The sequence below is a fragment of the Echiichthys vipera genome (assembly GCF_963691815.1).
Source record: "Echiichthys vipera genome assembly, chromosome: 1".
Classification (NCBI taxonomy): Eukaryota; Metazoa; Chordata; class Actinopteri; order Perciformes; family Trachinidae; genus Echiichthys; species Echiichthys vipera.
In genome coordinates this window covers 35,764,881-35,786,656 of record NC_139826.1, presented here as the reverse complement: position 1 = coordinate 35,786,656, position 21,776 = coordinate 35,764,881, and the positions used below count along the sequence as shown (strand labels likewise).

The 21,776-nt window shown below is 41.1% G+C and overlaps 1 protein-coding gene across 1 annotated transcript in view; it reads left to right on the top strand.

The window, feature by feature from the left end:
* LOC310961015 (protein kinase C-binding protein NELL1-like) overlaps positions 1-21,776 on the top strand; it is a gene marked incomplete at both ends in the record, with an annotated part of 255,021 nt that overhangs the window by 214,251 nt on the left and 18,994 nt on the right. The window contains 1 exon segment of the mRNA XM_083932929.1: positions 10,426-10,521. Within this exon segment, the coding sequence (XP_083789055.1) occupies positions 10,426-10,521 (96 nt within the window).

The following is a 21,776-nucleotide window of genomic DNA, read 5'->3' as shown; positions in this document are numbered from 1 at the left end:
GTGTTTGTGTCCACCTAATCCAATAATCACTCTCCCTCTAGCTCTGTTTTTGCTTCTAACCGGCTCATAAGAGACACATTTGGTTCTTTAGCTGCTTAATGCTCCACAGTGTTCACCATCTAGTTGCAACTTCCCCTGTCTGTGGTTTGGTGATGAATAGATAGCATATATTGCTTAATGTTTAATATTTTGGATGAGGATAAGTGTCTGCTGTGTCTGGAAACATCACTGACAAGAGCCGTGAGAGTCAACAACAACAGTAAAGTTGATGTTCATAAAACCAAAGCAATCTGAAATCCACAAAATTGGTGATGATTTGTTTCACAGAACCATCTGGAAGCAGCAACCAACATACCTGGCAGCCTCTTAGATCAGTCTAAGAGGCAGCCATCCTCTGATATCAAAGTGGCATTAAGCTGTTCGGGAATGGATAACTATAGACACAAAGAACTGTAGTTGTGTCATGCTGCCTAAAAATGTATTGGCTGGAGAAAAAGTATCTCAGAGGGCTGTTTAAACACTGACAGCTGTTTTACATCTAGAATTTGTGGCAGAGAAGAAAATCTGGATGTCAGTTTGCTCATGCTTTTCAGTCTCCCTGTCTTAACATAAAGTAATGGCACCGTAGTGTTACCTCAGCCTTCGGTAGCTGTCTGGTCATGAAGGCAACATTTAAAACCGTGTTTCTGCACACATGGCAACAGTTGAATTACAGCAATTAAGGGCACTGTAGTTCACTGTTAGGCTTAGTTTAATTAAAGATCATATCTGCAAGGACTGACAGGTATCGCAGCACTCGGACTGAATGCAAGAACAAAAGTAATTGAGCTGAATAAGGCCACAGTATTATTACTGAGCATAATAACGTCCATTCTAACTATGGTGGCACCTCCGGTATATATCCAATATGGCAAAGTGATTCAAGAGTAATTGCTGAGAAATCTAATTAATTGCCAATTATCCCTCCTACATGCAGTTTTTAGATTAAATACATTTACATAACACCATGTGTAACCCATAGACTGCATATACAATGGACGGCTTGGCTGCATTATATGTGTTCCATGTTAGTGGATATAGTAAAAAAAAACTTGGACTACACCTCAAATAAATTATTCCCAAAGATAGTTTCTCTTGGGATCCCCCAGTTAGAGCTGGTTAATGTGGCCCGGGAAAGGGGAGTTTGGGGTCCCCTGCTAAAGCTGCTGCCCCCATGACCCGACCCCGGATAAGAGGCTGAAGATGATATGAGATGAGATGAGTTTCTCTCAATGTTTGTTTTTTTTTCAAGTGTTTTGTACGTTTGATTTGAATTAGTTATTTGATGCTATAAAAACGGGGTGAAACGACACGATGGGTCAGGCAGGTGTATGGACATCACTCCCATGTTAGCCCGGTTTTCTATCTTAATAAACAGTCTAGGGTGTAACCCAGCAACAGCAAGAGTGGCCTTTTAAAAGCAGTAAAAACATCACTTGGGCGAAGAAAAAATAGCTAATGGTATGCTACCAAAATTATTCCTGTAATTGCTTTGTAATTTGTAGCTCACTTGGATATCCACGTGTTGGTCTCTCATTATCCTTGAGCCGTTTGAAATGTGCGGAGGTTTGTTCCACAGAGAGAAGTCTCTGAAAGCACCATGCAGGATTAATTTCCGTGTAAGCCTTATTGATCAACCACCCTTTTACCCTCTGCTGATACATTATGGCTGTGAAAATTTTCCTTAACGCTACTTTAATCTGCGTTGACTGCCTGGCCCGAGTCCTTATTGTCTTGTAAGTGCGGTCATGATGTGTTATGTTCAGTAAATGCCCAACCGAGAGTACAGCCAAGGGTGAACTGCCTCTACTCTGATGCATAACAAAGTGAGGCATTTGCATGAGTAAATGGGTTGGCGTTAATTCTTTCTTAGCTGAATTTGTGCCCTGCTCAGCTCTTCTTTGCAGGCTGACAGTGGACTTCAACCTCTGAATTTAAGCCTGCTGTTGTGCATTCATTAGCCGGGCTGCTAGACAGATAATATAAGCACACTGCAGAGAGGGAATCCTCTCATCCTCTGAGATCAGCTTGGTGGGATGGAGAGTGTCCATTATCTACATACCCCTCTGTTCCGCTGTCAGAAGTACTAATGATGTGTTCAGGAGAACTAAGTCATGTTTGTTGTACGTTCTCCCTCTTTTTAATACCAGCATCTGTAGGAAGACATGTTTAGATTTAAAAGCTGCCTTTATTTTTACAGAAGTGTAATGCTGCCATTCAATAGAAACTGAATTTAAAGAAACAAATGTATTTATTTAGCGGATCATGCGATAGACTGGCGTCCTGTCCAAGGTGTACCCTGCCTCACGCCCGATGTCAGCTGGGATCGGCTCCAGCCCCCCGCGACCCCAGCAGAGACAAGCGGTTGAAGATGGATGAATGAATGAATGAATGATCTTTTTCCACACACATGCTCAGTAACAGCAGAATGAAGTAGAACTAATTAAGTTGTGTAAATTAGTCATATTCCTCAATTAATCCGTTCTCTGCACACAGTTTCCTCATTCAACAGTTAATCACGTTTTAATGTGAAACTTCTCCTTTTGAAACAATATATCATGTTATAAAAGATACATAGGTTAATTGTTTTAATATGAAAGTTTGTTATAATGTGATAAGTTTGTATGTCATAATAACATGGAATTATATTGTTAAAACATGAAAAGTATCTTGTCATGACAAACTTTTCACGACGTAATGTAATACGGATCTGTTTTTCTTTTTCTGGCAGTGGCAGTAATATGCTGGCAGAAAAACAGCCCTGACACATTTTTACATTTCAACATTATTATAATAAAATTGTATAATATACAACAGTAAATTGTTTAGCAAACAGATCCACCAGACACAGAGCAACATTATCATTCATTTGAAAATGTGCGACGAGTGACCTAATGGATGTCTAAGTGTACCCTGTTTTTAGTTTTAGGTTGGTCACCAACACAAATATCTGTCTCTTTAGCTGCTAAATGTCTACCTTTCCTCACCAGCCAGTCTCTAACGTCATCTGTCAGCTGTTTGCTGATGGGCAGATTTATCAGAGCGTGTTGCTCCTGCTGGAGTCGGGGGGTCGGTGCAGTGGCTTACCTGAAAGTCAGACTAAAAGAAAGATGTCAGCAGCGCTTAAATGCTTTATAGACTCACAACCTTACAATCCAGACTGACTCTAACCTCTGTTATGGCTGTCACTGTCTTCAAAACCCTTTCCAGCAGCACAGACAGCAAACAGCCAAACTGTCTTTTTCCAGTCTGAGAAGTGTCAGAAATACTACCAAAGTGTTTACTCTGTGTTTATGTATTTAGAATTAAACAATAGGGCCTTGATTGATCACTAGAGACATATAGTACTTAATATTTTTGACAGGATATTATTGTTATTGGCTTCGTGTAGCCATTGGGCTTGACTTGGCATACAAGACAAAAGTAAATTAGACTTGATGCATGAAAACATACAGTTGGGGTTTTCAATTTAAGTCTCACTCAATCTGAACAGAGATTGATAGATTTGTAGAAACAGTTCAAAATGGATGAGTGAGACATCTAAAAAGTGCTCCAGATATATTTAAAAAGAAAATACTGTTGTCAGGAATTCCTGTGAGACTGACACATTCGATACATGCGCCGTAAAGCCAAAAACAATGAGCTAAAAGAGCCTTTAAATCTCTGAGTTGGATAATATTTCTCTGTTCTTTCATCACTGGGTGACCCAGTCCCAGTTTGTGCCTCTCATGCATTTGTGTTACCTCAAAGACTGTTCCAACCATCTGGATGAAAATAATTTCCCATCTGCTTCACAATCAAAAATATTTTTATCCCAATCTCCCATGTTGCGACTCCATTGGTTTCCTAATCCAAACAAAGATGGTTACCGGTTGCAGACAGAAAACAGAGTGAAAGGGATTCAAAATATTTTTCTTGATGCAGCAGATGGAATCATTTTTCATCCAGATGGTTATTATAGGAGGTTATGAGAAGGATTTTGGGTCTTTGTAAGTGTTGTTAAACAACCTTCTGGGCTTTTCAAACATTGCCAGGTATTAGCTTTCAGATAAATGGATGCTTAGTACTATAACTCAAATGTGACGCTTATTAGGGATATGTGTGACCCTTTTCACATGACATTAAAAATGAAAAATATTTAAAAATGGAGCTTTAAACTCCTCGAGATTTGAATTTAAAGTTAGAGATGAGATCGTTATCAAGAGGCTGTGGTATGCTCCATGGGACGCAAATTATTAGTTCAGTTTTATTCTACCATAGAATTAGAAATCTCCTCTCCTTTTTCTTTTCTCCTTTCATATCTACTTGAATTTGTGGAATATACATTGGCTTTCTCTGTGATACCCTTACTCTTAATTCTGAGATGGCTCCTTGGATGCCCAACGACCGTGAATGTGGCTGTTAGCCACGGCACCGAGTGGAATGATTCCATTCTCACCACCCACTGGAAAGCAATCTAGGCCGCGTAATGGGAAACTCAAATAGCAAATCTGTGGATATAAGCATGTCTCAGGAAGTCACGAGTCAGCAACAGGCTCAGTTAAGCAGTGAGATAGTTTAGCTGGAGGTCACAGGGACGACAATGAGGGAGGGCAATCTCCTCCTCTCAGCCTCAGCACAGGCTATTTGTCCCTGTAGCAGGGGTCCTGTAATGTAAAGTGGAGGAGGAGCAGAGGGAGGGGCAAGGAGGAGAAATGGGGAAGGGTGGATTGTGGATAATATTTCAAACAAGGCACAGAAAGCAGAAAATAAGAGGTTAGTGAGATGCTCTGTATAAAAGTCATGCTGCATTCCTTTTACCTCTTGAGTCAGAACTGGTCCACGTATAGAAGACGGACAGCACTGTCTCTACGTCTGATTTAATGAGCATAACACAAATAAGTGTGAATAAACAGTGTATTCCTACAGCTTTAAGTGCTGTGGATGCTGGGTGCCTCCACGTTGGATTGGGAGGCCTGGGTTCTTCGGGATCTCCGACTGCTTACTCAGTAATTCCGACTTCAGGGGGGCTGGCAGTTGAAATTTTGGACTGTGTATTTCCTACATCTGAGTAAAACTGGGTTGCAGCATACATGGTGAGAGTTTGTGGAGGCTTGCGATATTTCCAGCAACAATAGGTGCGCTTCCATTAGGGTCGAATACCCGGAACGAGGCAGGTCCATCTTGTCGAAACGTCCCTAATTTGCATGTGAGTCGCTCGAGTGGTCGTTTGACCGGCTGTTTGTTGGTCCTGTGGGAGAGCAGGGCCATTGCTGATTGGTTGTAACTCTCAGCAGGATGTGACTTGGTGGGGAAGTACAGACGCCTAAACAACAACGCGGAGTAGAGTAGACACATTTATCCACTGGTAGAATGCAGCGCAGAAAATTATCTGTGCACGGGCTTGTTAAAATGAGTGCTGCAGCGGCCGGATTGGCCGGATTCTGACCTAAGGCCCTTTGTTGCATGATCCCTCTCTTTCTCTGTTCCATTTACACACACACACACACACACACACACACACACACACACACACACACACACACACACACACACACACACACACACACACACACACACACACACACACACACACACACACACACACACACACACACACACACTATTTTTTGTAATAGAAACACAGCGAGTGAACAGCCATTTGAGAGGGCGTGGCCTGAAACTTTCCAAGCGACTACATTGTACCCTAATGGAAATGTACCTAATGGAGCATGATAGCGATTTGTAGCATCAATGGTAAACATCAGGTCTCTGTGTAGAATTCCATTTCTAAAACCACAGGAGAAAGAAATGGAGCAAAACAAATTGCAGCTACGAAACTCATCTTTCTGAGTGTTTTTTACTGTAATAATAAAGCATCACACTTTCTATGTATAGTCTATGTAGAAAAAAACCTCAGAGTTCTTCTCTCAGACAAAGCCCTTAGAGAGTACACACTGTACATCCATCAAAGATCTAGCAAAGCAATTTGAAGGGCAGATCTTTTTGTTTACATTTGCCACTTCCGAACATTGATTTTAGAAAAAAAGAAAGAGTGTCAACACAATTGCAATCTGCTAGAGATGCACTCCATAGCCTGACCCTTCCTGCAGACATACTATATCTGGCAAACTGCAAGAAGGGTGTTCAAGCCTCACTGAATTTCACACACACACACACACACACACACACACACACACACACACACACACACACACACACACACACACACACACACACACACACACACACACACATACACACACACACACACACACACACACACACACACACACACACACACACACACACACACACCATGCACAGTTGTTTATCAATTCACAGCACTACTGTACATGGATTTGGGATTCTGGACTGCTGACAATTCCTAAATTCTGTGGGACATCTGCTCCCCCTATGCATGGTATTATTTTGATAAACGTGAGTCTCAGTGGAGAGTTCTAGTAGGCCAAGGGTGTTTTCTTTTCACTCTAACAAGAATAAAATACTGGAGGCTGATGCAAATCGGGGGCTACGACTCTGGGCGAGAAAATTGTTGCAGCTTTGATTGAAAAATGCAGGTCTTACAGAACACACAAGACCCCCATCCCCAGTGAAGCCCCCTCATCTTTCGGAGTCATTAGTTCGACAGACAGGCTGCATTATGCTGATGGCAGTAAAATGATAATTAGAGCTGGAGATAGATTGAGTCAATATAAGTGTAATTAATTTTTAAGTGTGAGGTTTATTAGTACAGAGGCAATCAGGCTCCTAATGAGGGCCTGATAGAACTTCTTAAATAGTGGAACCAGTCACATTAATAGGACTAATAGCTTCTGGCGTGGGACTCTGCTTTTATTTATTGCACTTATGTATTCATTTGTATATGTAGCACTTCTTTCTTTAACACAAGGGTAATCATTTACACAGATCAATCATGTTTCTTTGGATTCACAAGACAAGCTGTCGCACTTACATTACACACACACAGATATATTAGGCTCACACACCCTATGCAAGTGTCTATAAATAGACTTTTCAGCCCATTAAGGCCCATCTTTCAAATCGTGTCATTAATTAAGCTTAGAAATACTCAAGTAATTTCTCTTTAATGAACTTGCTCAATTAAGTCTGCCCTCTTTTTCAGTTTAATCCTTTTCGCTTTAAGCACTGACTAACGGCTCCGTCTCACTGTCTCTCCCCACATTCACTCTTCCTTTTGTTTCGTCGAGTACATTCGTCTGCCGGCTCTCCCGCTCCTTCCTCCTCTTCTTCTTTGTCTGTTTGTCTCAGCCATGTTGATGCATGACACTCAAATGTGCACTCAAAGAACATATCAGTCGAAGGCTGGAACACCAAGTAAGGCAAGGATACACTGCTGAGGATGTGTCCTGTGTCCATCTGTCCTGAAGGTTACCCAGGCCAAGATATAAAGACAGAAAAGAAAGAATGCCTTTATTCATCCGGCAAGGGGAAATTCAATTTTTTCACTCTGTTATTTTATTATTCTCATTATACACACACAGGCCCGAAATACACACACATGCATAAACAGGAGCTACAAACATGCAATTATTTTAGAGATGGATCAGCGCCCCGAGCAGTTGGGGCTTCGGTTCCTTGCTCAAGAGCACCTCGGCAGTGCCCAGGAGATGAACTATAAGATTTTTCAAAATTTTGGAGACTTTGTATGTATGTTAAGGTCCTCCAAAAGCCAAGTCATACGGTAAAATAAGAATAATAATCATTAGAAGAACAACAGGTCCCTCGTTGATGAGTAACAGCCATGTGGATTATTTTGTCATTAACCTTAACCCTTATTGAGGTAATAAATCAGGTGAGAAGATCATTTCCCTATTGACTTGTATACAATGGGACTTTTTTATTTTTTAGAGCCAGTGGCTCCAAAGGCAAACTTGTGTGACCTCCTAGAGCAATGTCACAACTGTATTTATTTTCTCACCTATTTGTGAGAAAAAACTAAATTCCACTGTGGCTGCTTCTTGTGTAAGACTATTGAGGGTTTCTGGCAGAGCTTCACCTACTACCAAGGTTCATTGAATGGAGAAAGTCTAAAGAGGTCAAAACTCCAGAAACACTTATGTATATAGAACTACTAGAGTTTGCCAGACACATTTCACCTTGTGGCCTTTATGTTCTAAAGCCTCTGGTATGACTAACAACAAACACTACTAGTATGGTTTGCGCCCATCTCACTACTGGTTTATTTAAGCCATGGGGGGGATCTTTCCATGACTTCAACTAAGCTGTTTTAAATTCAGCCAGACAACAGTTAACTAGTGTGGTAGCAGATCAGAAAATGCTCATGATGCCTTTTTGTAACAGCCGTGTGGATCAGTTTGTCTCAATAAAGTAAGTTATTTGTATTTTGGTGCCATGGCCTTACCAGCACTACAAAATATACCCTACAAGTCAAAATGTGAGGCATCAAATCCATTCATGCAAGAATTTTAGCATATTTCTTTCAGGTATAACACAACAGCTCAGGCGGTTGAGCAGGTGGTCCTTGACACTGAGCTCTTTGCGTGGTAGTTCTTCCACAGTCAGTGTGTGGGTGGGTGGATGTGAGGCTTTGTAAAGTGCTTACAATGTTTTCAGGATAAATGTGCTATGGCCTTCAAAAACACTCAACGTGCTTTGGAGCAATAAAATCTCTGGCATCGTTGTGCTGTCCATCCACCACATGTTATGTTCAGATCAGTTTTGCAGGAGAAGCATTAGGTGACATGAGCTTCATGAGTGTTAATATAACCGATGCTGCAATAGACCAAACTAAAGCTGAATTAACATGCTTTCGCTTACATAAAAGTTCAAAATAGGAAGTCACCGTAAAAAGAAGTTGTTCAATGCATACATCATGCTCTCACATAACAGCTAGAAATATTTGTCCTGCTAGATTCTGCCCCACTTCTGTATCTGGTGTTGCTCCACAGGTAGGCTACAGAAAGTTTAAAGTTATTACAAAAAAGGACTTTTTCCTTTAGCTCATTAAATATTTCGATGGAACGCGTGGGTATAATTTATAAAAACTTTGAAGCTGTTTGAATTTTTTTTTTTTCAATGCGGATAGAGGTACACAAGCATTAAGCATAGCATTAAGATTGATTAATGTAAGGCCAACATTTACTCTACTGTAAGCTCTGATTTTGTCCCCACAAGCAAAACAATATTTTTCTTTTGCCTAAATATAGTTAGTTAGGGTTAGGTAATACATTCTATGGGTTGCTATTTCTGAATAGCAGACTCCTGCTGTAGGGCAGCGCAGTGGTATGGTGGTTAGCACTGTCGCCCCACAGCAAGAGGGTTCCCAGTTCCAATCCCGGCTGGGGCCCTTCTGTGTTGAGTTTGCATGTGCTCCCCGTGTCTGCGTGGTTTTTCTCCGGGTTCTCCGGTTTCCTCCCACAGTCCAAAGACATGCAGGTATTAGGTTCATTGGTGACTCTAAATAAATTGCCCATAGGTGTGAGTGTGTGGATGGTTGTCCGTATCTGTTTGCCTCTATGTGCCCGTCTCTGTTTGTGTCTATGTGCCCTGTGCTAGACTCATGTCCTGTGCAGGGTGTACCTTACACCCAATGTCAGCTGAAATTGCTCCAGTGTCTGGAAGAAAACATCCTTCAGTCGGCAGAAAAAAGTCAGGGGAAAAACGTTGAAATCAATATTTGTGTCAAATTAGTATTGAAATTACTTCAGGACGATGTGTCACCATGTTGAGGTTCCATTCGCTTTAAGGTCCATCTTGCTCTGCATTATCCCTTAAATAAGTGCATCTTGCAGCACTGTCACCAGTCTCGCTCGAAGACATTGGTCTGGTGCCTTTTAATCATGGTGCCTTTTAATCACCTTCACTTAACTCTGAAAAGCTGTCCAGTGGGTGATAACACTTGAAAAAAAAAAATTTCAGATACGACACTTTCAAGAATGCAAAAATGAATTTGAGGAGGACAGGTCACGGTTCTGAGCCGTGTATCACTCTGCAGTGCCTCTTTAAAATGCACAATATTGCCATTCTAGTGATATTTCATATATAATGTTGCTGCATGGCACTCAACTTATTGAGTGCACACACACACACACTAACACACACGCACACACACACACACACACACACACACACACACACACACACACACGCACATACGCGCACACACACACACACACACACACACAGCTAAACATAAAAGCAGCATTTATAAACTGATGTGAATGACAACGTCTGTTGCCTCCAAGTTACACTGCTCTTACAAATAGTCAGTGGAACCACTTTGCACTTTGTCTTTCCTTCATGAAGCCTTAAACTGCAGACTTCAAGGCTTTTTTGTGCTGCTGCCGCTGCAATATCCAGCATATGAAGACAAAGTAAAACATTTCTTTTTCTTCTTTCTAGCTTTCTGTGAGGAGGGCTGTAGGAGCGGTGGGACCTGTGTGTCTCCTAACACGTGTGTCTGTCCCTCAGGATTCACAGGACGCCGTTGTGAGACAGGTAAGACCCGAGAACCCCACCTGAAGCCTCACCTGTCTGGCTCAGCTGGAGCATCATATTGTTTTTATTGAGTATCAGAAGTGATATCAGAGGAATTCATTAGGTCATTAGGTCAGTCTGAGGGCTCAGCCGTTGCCTGTCTCTCTCTCTCTCTTATATATACAGTACTATATATACCTTTGGCCCTGGCAGGCGCGCACACACACACACACACACACACTTTCATGCTTCATCTCTAAAGCCCTGGGTTTAAATTGGACCCATGAGCACCGTAGAAAAGAACAGCTTATTCTTCTCTTCTCTCCTCACCCTTTCCTCTCTTTCTCCTACCGTCCTTCCTTTCCTCTGCTTCATTTTTACTATTTTTCATCTCCTCTTTCCTTATCTTCTCCTTCATCTTTTCCAATCTCTTCCTCTTCTCACTCTCTTTTCTCCTCTCCTTTCCTCTCCTCTCTGTCTTCATCTGCTTCTCTACTTTCTCATTTCTTCCCTTTTTTCATCCCCCTCCTTTCTTATTCTCTTTTTTCTTTTGTCTCCCCTCCATCCTTTTCATCATCTCCTCTTTCCCTTTTCCTCTCCTTTCCTCCTCCTTCCCATCTCCTCCCCTCACTGCTTCCTCTCCCTCTCCTTCTTCATCTCGTCGTTCTCTGCTCATTCCTCCTCTATATTCCTTCCTTTTTTTCTACCATTTGTCTTCTGCATCTCTCTTCTCCCGCTCCCTCTCATCTCTTGTCCTCTGTTATTAAGCTTTCTGTCTCTGCAGTCTCATTTCAACCAGCTCTCATGGAGCACCGCAGTCACAGGTCAGCTATTCACAGCATGTTGCCATGCTTTCCCCTTAGATACCAGGTTACACTTAAAGGTGAACATTATTTGTGACATAAATTACTCTGTGTGTAGCCACAGCCGCGCAGACCTCAGATGCTACTGTCAGTCTTAATAGGCTGTCAATATGTAAAGCAGAATAAGTGTGTGTAAGTGTGTTTGTTGTAGTCCCTCTGGAACACATTTCCTATCTATATCACAAGTTTGTATTGTCTGTGGATAACGCTACGCAGAAAGTACCAGTCACCGGGGAGCAGATAAGTGTAAGAATTACACAAATAGCTTTTCGTGATTAATTATCTCTGTCAGGCTTAAGCCTGGAGGGATTGCGTGTGTGTGTGTGTGTGCATGTGCGCATGTGCGTGTGCGCGTGCGCATGTCTCTTTTTTGTGCACATTTATGATTGCGGTGATTCACAATCTATTGACTTTTCGCTTTTATACCTGTCTCTGACTGCTGACTCGTCACTCCTCTTAAGCGGTCAATAGGAACCCCAGCTGATCAACAACAGCATTTTTGCCTTTGTCTTGACTCAGAGACTGACATTCAATGAAAAGTTTAGAATCATTTTAAAACGGACCATCTGCAGATTCATTTCATACACAATATGTTATCCAACAGTATAATACCTGTTTTTGTGGTTGTTACTGCCGTCTTGACTCCTGAACTGCCAAGCAGAGAGGGGGGAGTGGAAAGAATATTATTTTTCAGGGGCAGTTAGGTTGATAATAGGCGAGCTGTTCTCATTCGCTTTGTACATATAAGAATGAAAAGTATAACCTGACTCTGCCAGATGGATCGATCCGCATGAATCGCCTTTGTTTTAGCATATCCATCTGGGAACTCTGGGAGATCGTTTTGGAAGAAGCAAAAATACTAGTTGCTGATTGGATAAACAATCTGTCTATCAGGCCAAATAAACCAATCAGATCCACAAAGGGTATGATGTACGAACAGAGTGTCTTTACGTGTCAGTAAAGGATATTTGCAGTTTCTGTAACGCAATTTTCATATTCCAACAGAAGAAAAAAAAGCATTAGCGAGCGGCTAACAGATTTAGGGCTACCGCTCTCTGAAAACGTGTCTCGATAAGGTCTGATTTGCATGCGTTGCGTCACACTCAAACCCCCTGATTGGACGTTCGCTTGGCAAACTTCTCTAAATCTTCTCCTTCACACGTTACCAGACTGATCTGCAGATAAAATACAATGGAGCTCGCAAGATCGGGATGGCCTCACGAGGCTACGAAAAGTAATGCACTGTTAATTATGTGTAATCCATAAATTTATTACGAATCAAATCAAATCAATCTTTATTTATATGCCACTTTTCATACTTTGACAGTAGCACAAAGTGACTTACAGAAAATAAAAGCAAAACAAAAAACGAAACAAAACATGAACAACAAAGAAACACCATGAAAACCCAAACCTCCCACCCCCAAAAATATACACACAGAGATACACAAAGACATACACGCTCACGCACACACATAGCCATACACACACCCACACACACACACTAGCGATTGCTGAGGAGACATGGCTTAGCACGGAGATCTGAGGTGAGGGAGAATCTACCTTTGGGGGCCGCGCACACCGAGAGAAATCATGGTCCATGGCTACAGGGGGCGCCGCCACAGGGACCCCCCAGCCCAGGCAGACAAGATGCTCCACACCACAGTGTAGAGCTCTCAAGCCAACCCGGGCAACACTTTTTCTAATCCTAACCATGCTGCCTGACCCTACCCTCACTTTTTTGCCTCAACTGTTTCCCGTTGATGTCATGATGTCAATAAAATGTGTTCAATTATTGCCTTTTACACTGTGCACACTAGTGAACTTAATAAAAATAAAATGTTACTTTATTACTGTTAAAGCTGCTAGTAATTCCTTTAGCAGTGATGACAAATTGCTTTCTGAGATTAGGTTATTTTTTGTATAAAAGTTGTATTTCCACTCGTGTTTGAGTCTAAATTCTGAATTCTGAGGAGGTTCCTTTAAGTTAAAGACAACCTGTGCTCACTCTCACCTCTATAATAAATCCCTGAGGCCTGTTTGTGTGCGTGCATGGAGAAGTACACAAATTCCAATTATTGTTATCAAATGACAAGCAAAGTAATCACAAACTGAACGTTGCCTGTTACAGTAATTACTTTGAAGCTGTTAATTACCTTGAAGCTGTTGAATCATATGCTTCTTCTTTTCTTCTTGTCCTCTTTTTACTTTGTTGTGGAGCAAATAACCTCAATACTAAAACTAATTCAGACACTCTTGAGTCTGATCATTGGAACTGCAGAGAGGTAATCAGTGGCAATCAGCGTGAAACACATATTATGAAAGAAATCATTCGTGACTAATTAACCTCCCAATAAACAGCACCAAATTTTATCAATTAATTCATTAATGTGGCAAGCTAATTCCTCTGTGATGTTCTCTGAAAAATAAATTTTATATACAAACATAACGTTTTGCCGTTGCAACCAGGCACAGACTTTCCATTTGTGCCTGTGATGACTAGCAAAACACAGGATTGGTTTGGAAAATGACTACATAGCCTTTGCAGAATGCTTCTCTTTGAACCACTACAGAGGGAGCGAGGGGAGGAAAAGATTATGCAAAGAAGAAAATCGAGCGTTGAAGTGAGGAGCGGATGAGGTGCAGAATGCAGCTCTCCTCCTTCATGCCCACGTCGGAAGCAAACTATGGGCTCACTCAGTTAATGAGGCTCCTCCCCGCAGCCCTCTGGCTGCCGCCTGAGGCTGCTACAGATGTGATGCAGTGCAAAATCACTCTGTCTCTCTTTGTTAACATCCGTCTGTCTCTGCATTGGTTTCAAACTATTTCTCTCTACTGGGCAAAATAAACACTTGCGTGAGTTAACTTACATGTCCACTTACAACTAGGCATGTTCTACGTCACATATGTAACTGCATCACATCACAACTTACATGCCGATCAGTAACCCGAGAATGATCTTTCCTCTGTCAAGGGAATGACTGGATAATTGAAGTTTCCCACATGTACAAGGGATGAATGGGAAAATGACTGAGTAACTCTTCCTCCAGTACAGTAGGTGACGCTCAACCAACTTACAGCTGGTCAGAATACAGCTTTGTTTCGGGTTCACCTCTGTCAAAATCACAAACATGGGGGGAAATGGTCGAGTTTTGGAACGAATTACAACAGAAATGGGTCTTCTGGGTAGTGATGTTGCTTGCCATGGCCAAATGTTATTTTTTTATGTTGTTTTCGGCGGGTTGCTTCCTGGTTTATTCTATTTCCGGGTCAAAAGCCAACAAATGACCCATGTGGAAGTATGGGTTGGAGGATTTCAAGTTGTTGCATACCCACATATATTTACACATATCTTACAAAAGAATAACAAGTATAAAATAGGAATATAATAGAAACTACACATACAATAAAAATATATGCATTGTTCTGACAAAAACAGTAGATAGATGAAATGTATACACTTTGGATATTGGGTCATAGTGGCTCTATACACATATAATGCTGTTGAGAATAAATGGTGCAGCTGGGACTTTACCAATGAACAGTACTGCAGATATCAGATCTACACATTATGTGTTTCTTTTAATCACTAAGTTGACTTAAAATACATTGTATGTATGTTATAGCAGTGTTATGTGAGTAAAATGGAAGTACTTAGATGTCCTTAAAGTGCTGCCAGGGTTGGTGGAGTTTCCCTTGAAGACTTGCTCCAGGCAACATACACAAGCTGTACAGGTCTTTGTTTTAACTCAGTGCACGACATGTTCTCTGTGTCTCTCTCTTTCTCCCTCTCAACCTTTCTCTACATCTATCAAACTCTCTTACTGTCTCACTGTCTGTGGCTCATGTACTGTACATCTATCTTCTGTCATCACTTGTTTCTCCCTCTCTGCTGCTCTTCTTTTGTTTAATAAAGCACACCGCTTCTCCACTGACTTCTCTCCTCTGTGGCGTATAGTATACTGTAACTCTATGGAAGGTTAAGAGCATCAAAATATAAAGCTGATGGGAACAGAGTCAATTTTTTCCATGATCTTTCTATCTTCTCCCACATTGATCCACACCTTGCAGCAGATCCTCTGTTGGATCCTCTGGATTTATTTTCTGAATTGCTTTATTTAAAAGGATCAAAACCTCCATGGCTAACCTAACGATGAACTCACACTTCACACATTGTCAAATTCAATGTGTAGTATAAACTGCACTCTAGGTGTGTGGTGGGTTGGAATTAATCCAATTTGTGAAGCACAAGGGGCCAGTTAAGTTAATTGCTTATGTTTATTTTCTTTACACTATTATGGTTTTAAACTTTCTTGGCAGTGAGGCAGGATGTTTGCTGTTGACTGCATAGGGCTCTCACACTGTCTCAAATGGACAATGACAAGTCTGATTGCATTGGCCACCGCAGCATGACGACAGGTTGCCTTTCTCCAAAAGTAGTGTAGTCGTAGTCTCAGCTTTTCATCACAGCCTGCTGCATTTTTTTTGGCATCACCCTTCGGCTTCCACCGTTGTAGCCTTAACGCATTACCCCCCATTAAAAATTCATGGGAGGACTTGCGTTCTGCCATGCCCTGATCTGACCTGCTAAGCATCAACTCTTCTTCAAACTTCATTGTTAAAGTGACAGACGAGATGTTAAAAATCTTTCAATGTAAAGTTCGATCAACCTATGAGCAACATTTCTCACATCAAATGTTTTCAGAAACACATTTTAGTGTACTTTTTAGCTGTATTTTGGGACGTTTTGGGACCCAGCCACAATTGTTTCCCATGAACAAGCTCTCCCATTTTGTTTCTGTGATTGGTTGTGGGTCTATCCAATTGCTTCCAGAAGCATTGCGATCTGCACCGTTGATAGAGCGAACGGAATTAACTCAGAGGGCCCAGACTAGTATGCATTTGCAATTAGTCTGGTGATGCCAGGCTTGTGGATAGATATACAAACATGGGGTTTTCTACTAAAGTAACTTTTGAGGATACCAATTTGATCCGTTTAACTCCTGAAGCCTCAAAATAGCATCAGCTTAACTTTAGAAGGCATTTTTGTACAAAACAAGGGCTGCAGATTCTTCATTCATTCATTAGTGCTTGGCTGTGGCTTGTGGTCACTTAAACTGCTCATTCAATCCAATAGGCTGTTAATTGTATGCACATTTATTGGTCACAGACTATCAGGTAGCAACAAACACAAACCTTGGTTGTTGTTTCTGTGTGAAGACACTTTACTGTAAATGCCCCTTGTGAGATCTCCTATGATGTTGTGTCAGAAGGTTAGTCGGCCTGAGATTAGGTAATTATGTAAAACTCAGCAAGGCAGATGATTCTTCAGAGAGCTTGGGGATTATTTTAACTATGTGGTGATTCATTTTCATTTCCTTGGTAAGCTAAAACTCCCAGCTCTTCACAGTCCGCGCTGTCATAAACTCGTCACGTTTCCCCTTTGGGAAAAACTACAGACGGGGCAGAAGTGAAGCCCTGCACACAGTACTAAGTGCTCTTGTTTGCATTATAATGGAAGGAAACAGAGAGGAAGGTGATATGCTGTCTGGCTGCTTTCCTTTCTGCGGCTGTAACAAAGATTGATGGAGTGTATGTATGTGTGTGTGTACTTGAGCAGATTGTACTTCATACCACAGGAAGGTCACCTGTCCACTTCACTGCCACAGACGGAGAGAAAAGAGGGCTGTTCACACATGAACACCAGCTAACAAATAGCTTTATAAGACTATTGAGCAACAGGAATTATTGACTTGGTGTGAATGAAATGAGCATTTATTACATCTAAATAAAAAGGTCTTACTTTGGCGGGTGATTAATGGGGTCGTAAATAGCATGTGCTCTCCGTAAAAAGAGATTGAGAGTCCTGGTGGAATTAGTTGTTTCTGTGCTTACAATTGGTGCAATGGATTGTAATGGCTCTCAGATTTGACGGATACTCTTTGCAGTCCAGTTTTTCAGTTTCACTTCTTCATTCCTGCTGGGTCCATCATTGCCAATGTGTGATGTGCTGACAAGAATTGTTCAAAACTACAGAGTAGTGGGCGACTGTGGCTCAGTCACAGAGTGGGTCGTCCGCCATTCGAGAGATTGGCAGTTCGATCCCCAGCTCCCCTGGTCCGCATGTCGAAGTGTCCTTGGGCAAGACACTGAACCCCAAATTGCTCCCTGTGCTGTGTATGGGTGTGTAAATGTGATGTGAATGGTTACATTAGATGGTATGTAGATGTCCACTGCCATCAGTGTGAATGTCTGTGGGAATGGGTGAATGTGACAAAAACTGTGAAAGCGCCTTGAGTAGTCAGACTAGAAAGGCGCTATAGAAGTACAAGTCCATTTACCATTTACAGAGTCTTATTTTAATTTCTAAACATAATACAAAACAAAAAATCTAAGGGTGGTGAGGTAAATTAACCTTGGATATGCTTCAGATATGGTTGTGCTAATTGGATGTTCTGTGAATATTCCTGGTCCTCACAGGATGATTGTTCAGGTTTTTGGTGGTCCCCTGACCTTTGCTGGTCGTTGCTGATACTCTAATGGCTTCCAGGCAATGTCCATTCTAGGAAATGTGTGCACATTCCTCTCATGTCTTTGTCAGCTCAAAAAATTAGACCTAAAAAGGTTGGCATCATGGAAACAGACTGTATTATGAGAGCTCTTAATTGCACACAGGAACAAAGTGACATTGCATGATGTACAGGTGCATTCAAACGCTTAATAACAGCAGGTTTTATCCGGTTGTTGTAGTTTTCTTTGCATTTTCCTAATTCAACACCTTGATGTAAAGAGGCTCTGTTCAGCATAAAGCTGCTAAAAATGGACGGTAATGAGCTTATTGCAGTTGATGAAATAAAAAAAATGTCGGTGGGTGTGGGGAAAAGAACAGTGAGATAATTAAATTGAGCTCTAATGAGTAAAGTCTGTTAAACAACATGAATATAATGAAATACAGTTGTAATAGGTGTATTATTTTCAGAAGAGGCCGTATATCAATTCTAATGTGGATGTTAATATCACAGAGGTCACCGGGTGATGCAGTGCCGTCACAACACATTGTGTTCGCTGTACTAGAGCACATTTGATTCAATTCAGTTTTATTTACAGTATCAATTTAAAACAAATGTTATCTCAGGACACTTTACATATGGAGCCTATTGGACTTGAGTTAGTAATGTTAACATTTAGCTTTACATTCACAGCAGATGAACACTGTAGGAATTGTGAGTGTATTTGTGTGTAGTTCCCAAATTTTAGTGAACCAACATATAAAGGACAGGCTAAGATAAACATTTGGAATTTTGTTGACAATCTACAGTCAGTGACTACAGTATGTGAAGCCTTTTGGTATCTCTGATTTTCTTAAGCCATGTCAGCTTCGCGCTCGCAGGCTGATATGGCCTTTATGACAGGATCAAAGGAGGACGTCAGGTGACGTAGTACAAAGAGCAACACAGTCCGCGTAGGGAGGAGATTGAGGTAGATGGGTCAAATAAATTCAGGACTTACATCCTGGAGATTGCTTTTCATGTCCTGTATTAAACCAAAAATCCACCTTTACTTATTTTAATTAAGTTATGTAAGTTAACTTTTAAGTGCGTAAAGCTATGTAACGTTTTACATCACTGACACTGATGCAAATGTCTTTACCTGTCCCGACTGATCTGCAAATTTCAAAGCGTCATGCAGCATGGCAGACAATGAAATCAATGAAATATCAGTGAATGTACGGTATAGGTAACATTTTGTGTAGCTCCTCTGTGTTCCAATGTCTTGTTTCCCAGTTGTGGCCAAAAATGAAGAGAGAGTCTAAGGGATTAAACTGGAGCAGAGTGTGCTGCTCTCTGGCTCCAGCCCAGGTTGCAAAATGTAAATAATTTGCATTTCTGATTTACGAGTGTATTGTCAAAAAAAAAGTAGTCTATGCCATCTATGCTGTTTTATTTTGTTGATCTATCATTTTAAGTTATGTTTCATGTTTATTTGGGTGTTGTATTTGTTTTAAATGTGAAACTTGTGTGTTTATGCTGCTGTCTTGACCAGGACCCCCTTGGAAAAGAGATTTTAAATGTCAACGGGAATATTCCTGGTTAAATAAAGGGTAATAAATAATAATACAATCTTGACAATGCAGATCTTTAAGGGAATCTGAAATTCCGCAGATGAACAAAATGGGTGACAACAGGCGGTAGTCACTGTATGAACTGACAGTAATCTCTACATCACCAGATTTCTAGTGCATCCTGTTTTTGCAAGGTTGATGAACTGATTTTGTTGTGCTAAATTTAGAGCGCTTCTTCAGCAAATGAAACACGTGATCAGTTGTGTTGCAATCAGGTGACCGATGAGTAAAAAACAATCGGTATTTGACACTAAAGAAACGTCATGGGTGCTTTGTCTGTTTTATGGATTAATTGTTCCGCTGTATTGTCCTAAGTTCCTGGATTCTTCCATTCTTGACGCTGAAAATAGGCACATTAATTGCATAGTAATTGTTTTTTCAGTGCTGTACAGTCAAAACAATAAAACACATGTCACTACATCCTCTTTGAATTACAGAAAGTCCATTGATAGACGGAACAAGGAGAGGCAGAAAAAATAATTGTTGAAAATGAGCATTTCCCTCAGAAGATGAAAGAACTGCAACACCTCCTATTCCTCCCAATTGTAGTAGCGTTTTGCAATAGCAGTGAAAAACATCTCAGAATGAGCCACTTTTCATAAATTATGAACTGATATGTTGGAGAGCAGGGCAGGGTTATTGTTATTAGGAAGGCTGGCAGCACTGTCGCCTGTATGTGCACTATAGATTTTCCAAGTGGGTGTTTTCCTTTCTTTTCTTCGTACATAGCTCTTTCTAAAAGGAACAATAAACATGCTTATTTATTCATGCTAAACAGGGAAGAGTTTTGCAGCAGACTCCGTACTGATAATGTGGAGGCTCGAAGCATATAAGTATGTAGAAAGTTTGTATGTCAGCAAAAAAGAATGGATGGATTGATGAATGAAAAACAAATCTTGTTTCATTTTGAGAAAATCGCAGTTCCATGATTTTAATTTGCGCGACAAAGAAAAAAATAACGAATATGACAGTGAGATTTGCCCTCTACATACAGTAAACTGTAGGTTCATTATTCAGCCTGTATACTGGGATATGTTGTCTGTGGTCTGGAACTGGAAGCAGCTGACAGTGGCTGCTGTGATCTTTCACAAGATTAAATTAAGACAGTGTTTGCACACAACCCCGATAGCTTTGCAGTATTTCAATGTTAAATGAATATAATATGGCAATAACAATTCTGTTCATTGTGATTCGTATTTCAAGATGTTGTACACCTCTTCACTACCTACTTCTCTGAACCCTGTCACTCAGTGTAACATGAAATTTGAAGGTAAAAGGTGACTGTAAAGTCAAACAGCCACAAAGTAGATTTAGTACAATGTTTGATCTGGTCGCAACCAAGCTACACTTTTATCCCCTACTCTGTTTCCCCAAAGGCCAAGTAATACATTGAATTGCCATATTTTCATTTTATATCATCGTATTTGTGTGTTTGAGCATGTGTTCTGATTAACACAATTGGCACTGTTTGTGGGTGGGAAGCAAGTGAAGGGACATGTCAATTTAATTCAATTTTATTTATAGTGTCAAATCATAACAAAAGTTATCTCAGGACACTTTACAGAGTAGGTAAAGACCACACTCTATGACTGTCACCAGGGGTCACCAGGGGGGCATGTCACCAGGGAGGCTGGTGGGATCTGAGTTGAAATTAAGTTTAACAAGTCTCTGCGCTTTTCCTGTGTCTACAGTAGACAAATAAATTTGATGTATAAAAATGTATCTTGCTAAGTTAAATCAGGGTCAGTATTTGATATAACTATGGATAGATGCCCTTTCATGCACACTGCTCTTTTGTTGAGGGTTAGTTGCTCTCAATCACCAGTCACCTATAATCTTGGTATGTTTCAGTGGGATGTCAGAGAGGGAATCTTTCAGTGATGCCCTGACCAGATCTCTGACCTGAAAGGCTGGCAGAGGGCAGCAGCTGTCAGGTCTTATTACCAACAACGCACCAGGCTTACAACACAACAAGCTGCTCGCCCTGTTGAGTCTCTGTATAGAGATAAGTGAGTGAGTGAGTGAGTGAGTGTGTGTGTGTGTGTGTGTGTGTGTGTGTGTGTGTGTGTGTGTGTGTGTGTGTGTGTGTGTGTGTGTGTGTGTGTGTGTGTGTGTGTGTGTGTGTGTGTGTGTGTGTGTGTGTGTGTGTGTGTGTGTGTGTGTGTGTGTGTGTGTGTGTGTGTGTGTGTGTGTGTGTGTGTGTGTGTGTGTGTGTGTGTGTGTGTGTGTGTGTGTGTGTGTGTTTGTTTGTGCCAGCCAGCCCCAAAGATATATATAGTATTTATGGAAAC